At 50.2% G+C, this 1929-nt stretch overlaps 1 protein-coding gene across 1 annotated transcript in view; it reads left to right on the top strand.

The window, feature by feature from the left end:
- The window catches only part of GLTSCR1 (glioma tumor suppressor candidate region gene 1), a 114474-nt gene that overhangs the window by 90085 nt on the left and 22460 nt on the right, over window positions 1-1929 (top strand). The window contains exons 3-4 of the mRNA XM_012653254.1: window positions 409-454; window positions 545-587. Coding sequence (XP_012508708.1) covers window positions 414-454; window positions 545-587 — 84 coding nt within the window. The 5' untranslated portion in view covers window positions 409-413. The remainder of the gene's footprint in view (window positions 1-408; window positions 455-544; window positions 588-1929) is intronic.

Genomic DNA, 1929 nt, shown 5'->3' on the forward strand with positions numbered 1-1929 from the left:
GGGCTCACGCCTGGCCCTGCCGTGTTGGAGAGTGACCGTCTCGGTGTCTCCAGTTGCTCATGTGCAAAGCAGGGGTGGCAGGATACTGTGAGGGTCCTAGTTAGATGTGTATGAAGCACACGACCAGGGCTCACTTAGTCCTGGTTGATACCGTTGTCATCGTCATCATCATCATCAGGTGCTGGGGGAGTATGGGTGGGGGAGGGGAGGGGAAGGAAGCTGTCCCCGGTCAGGAGTTTCTGGCTGGGAGGGCACCTGGGAGGTGCTCCTCACCCCTATGCATCCCCATGGACTCAGGGAACAGAAACTCTGACCCCTCCAAGGGGCCCCCCTGAAGGGAGGGGGCTGGGCAAGCTGCAGAATCTAACCTTGTCTCCCTCACCCTCTTCCTGACCCCACCCCATCCAGTGGCGATGGATGATGAGGATGGGAGATGCTTACTAGACGTGATTTGGTGAGTAATGGGCTCCCCACCCCCACCCTCCCCTGCCCGCCCCTCCCCAGCTCCTTACCTCCTCAGTGTCTCTTGCTCTTTTTCTTCCAGTGACCCTCAGGCCCTCAATGACTTCTTGCATGGATCCGAGAAGGTAAGTCCTGGGGCAGGGAGCAGCATTCCCCACTTGGGGGCTGCATGATTGGGGGTGAGAAACAGTGAGACACGTATCCCCTTAATTCAGTGGACATCTGCCCTGTGTCTTCTAAGAGCCAGACATTGGAGTCATGGCAGTGAACAAAACCGATGGTAAATCCCTGCTCTTACGCCATGTATATCTCCTTGGTGAACAAAGGAACTAGTAACTGGGGCCGGGAAAAGTGGCTCACACCTATAATCCTAGCACTCTGGGAGGCTGAGGTGGGAGGATCCTTTGAGCTCAGGAGTTCGAGACCAGTCTGAGCAAGAGCAAGACCCCGTCTCTACTAAAACAGAAAAAATTAGCTGGGTGTGGTAGCTCATGCCTGTAGTCCAGCTACTCAGCTACGCTGAGGCAGGAGGATCACTTGAGCCCAGGAGTTTGAGGTTGCTGTGAGCTAGGCTGACGCCACGGTACTCTAGCCTGGGCAACAGAGTGAGACTCTGTCTCAAAAAAAAAGAAAAGAAAAGAAACTAGTAACTGATAACAGTAATAGTGAAAAGCACCATGCAGAGTATGATTAAAAAAAAAAAATTTGTCACTTGCACAAGAAAAAAGGTTTAAAAGAAAATCAATGGGTGCAGTGTGGTCAAAGAGGGTCACCCTAAGGAGGTAACACGGAAGGTGAGACCTGCAGAATCAAAGGGAGGTGGCCAGAGTGTTCCTGGCAGGAGGAAGAGCAAACACAAAGATGGGAAAGCGCTTTCAAGGAGCAGAAAGAAAGCTGGTGGGGCCAAACTGAAGGGGAAACTAGTAGGAGGCTGAGATGGCAGTAGAGAGCAGTTACCAGGTTATGCAGGTCTAGAAGGCCCTAATAGAGGAGTTTTGATTTTCATTCCGAATGTGACAGACAGTTCTGTTGGGTTCTTAAGCCGGAGAATGCTATATTTAATTTGTTCCCTGGAGAATGGAATGAAGTGGGGAAGAGTAGAAGTCTGTTGAACTTTGAGGAGCTTTTAGGTCATTAAATATGAAATGTCCAATTTAGAATCAAAAGTTTAGTTTATTATATCTCAAACAAGAAGCAGTACAGTTAATCAAAGTATGTGCCTAAACTATCCACACAGTTTTGCCATCTTAAGGGTAGCTTGCTTACGCCAGCAGCAAAGAAGCCTGGAGAGTGAGTGATGATGAAATCACAAAAGGCGTTTTCCACAGCTTGTTAAGAATTGAATATTTTTTCTTGTAAGAAGTGGTCCAAAGTCTGGGGCCGGGCGCGGTGGCTCACGCCTGTAATCCTAGCTCTCTGGGAGGCCGAGGCGGGCGGATTGTTTGAGCTCAGGAGTTCGAAACCAGC

Source organism: Propithecus coquereli, unplaced genomic scaffold, assembly GCF_000956105.1.
Source record: "Propithecus coquereli isolate 6110/MARCELLA unplaced genomic scaffold, Pcoq_1.0 Scaffold42, whole genome shotgun sequence".
Classification (NCBI taxonomy): Eukaryota; Metazoa; Chordata; class Mammalia; order Primates; family Indriidae; genus Propithecus; species Propithecus coquereli.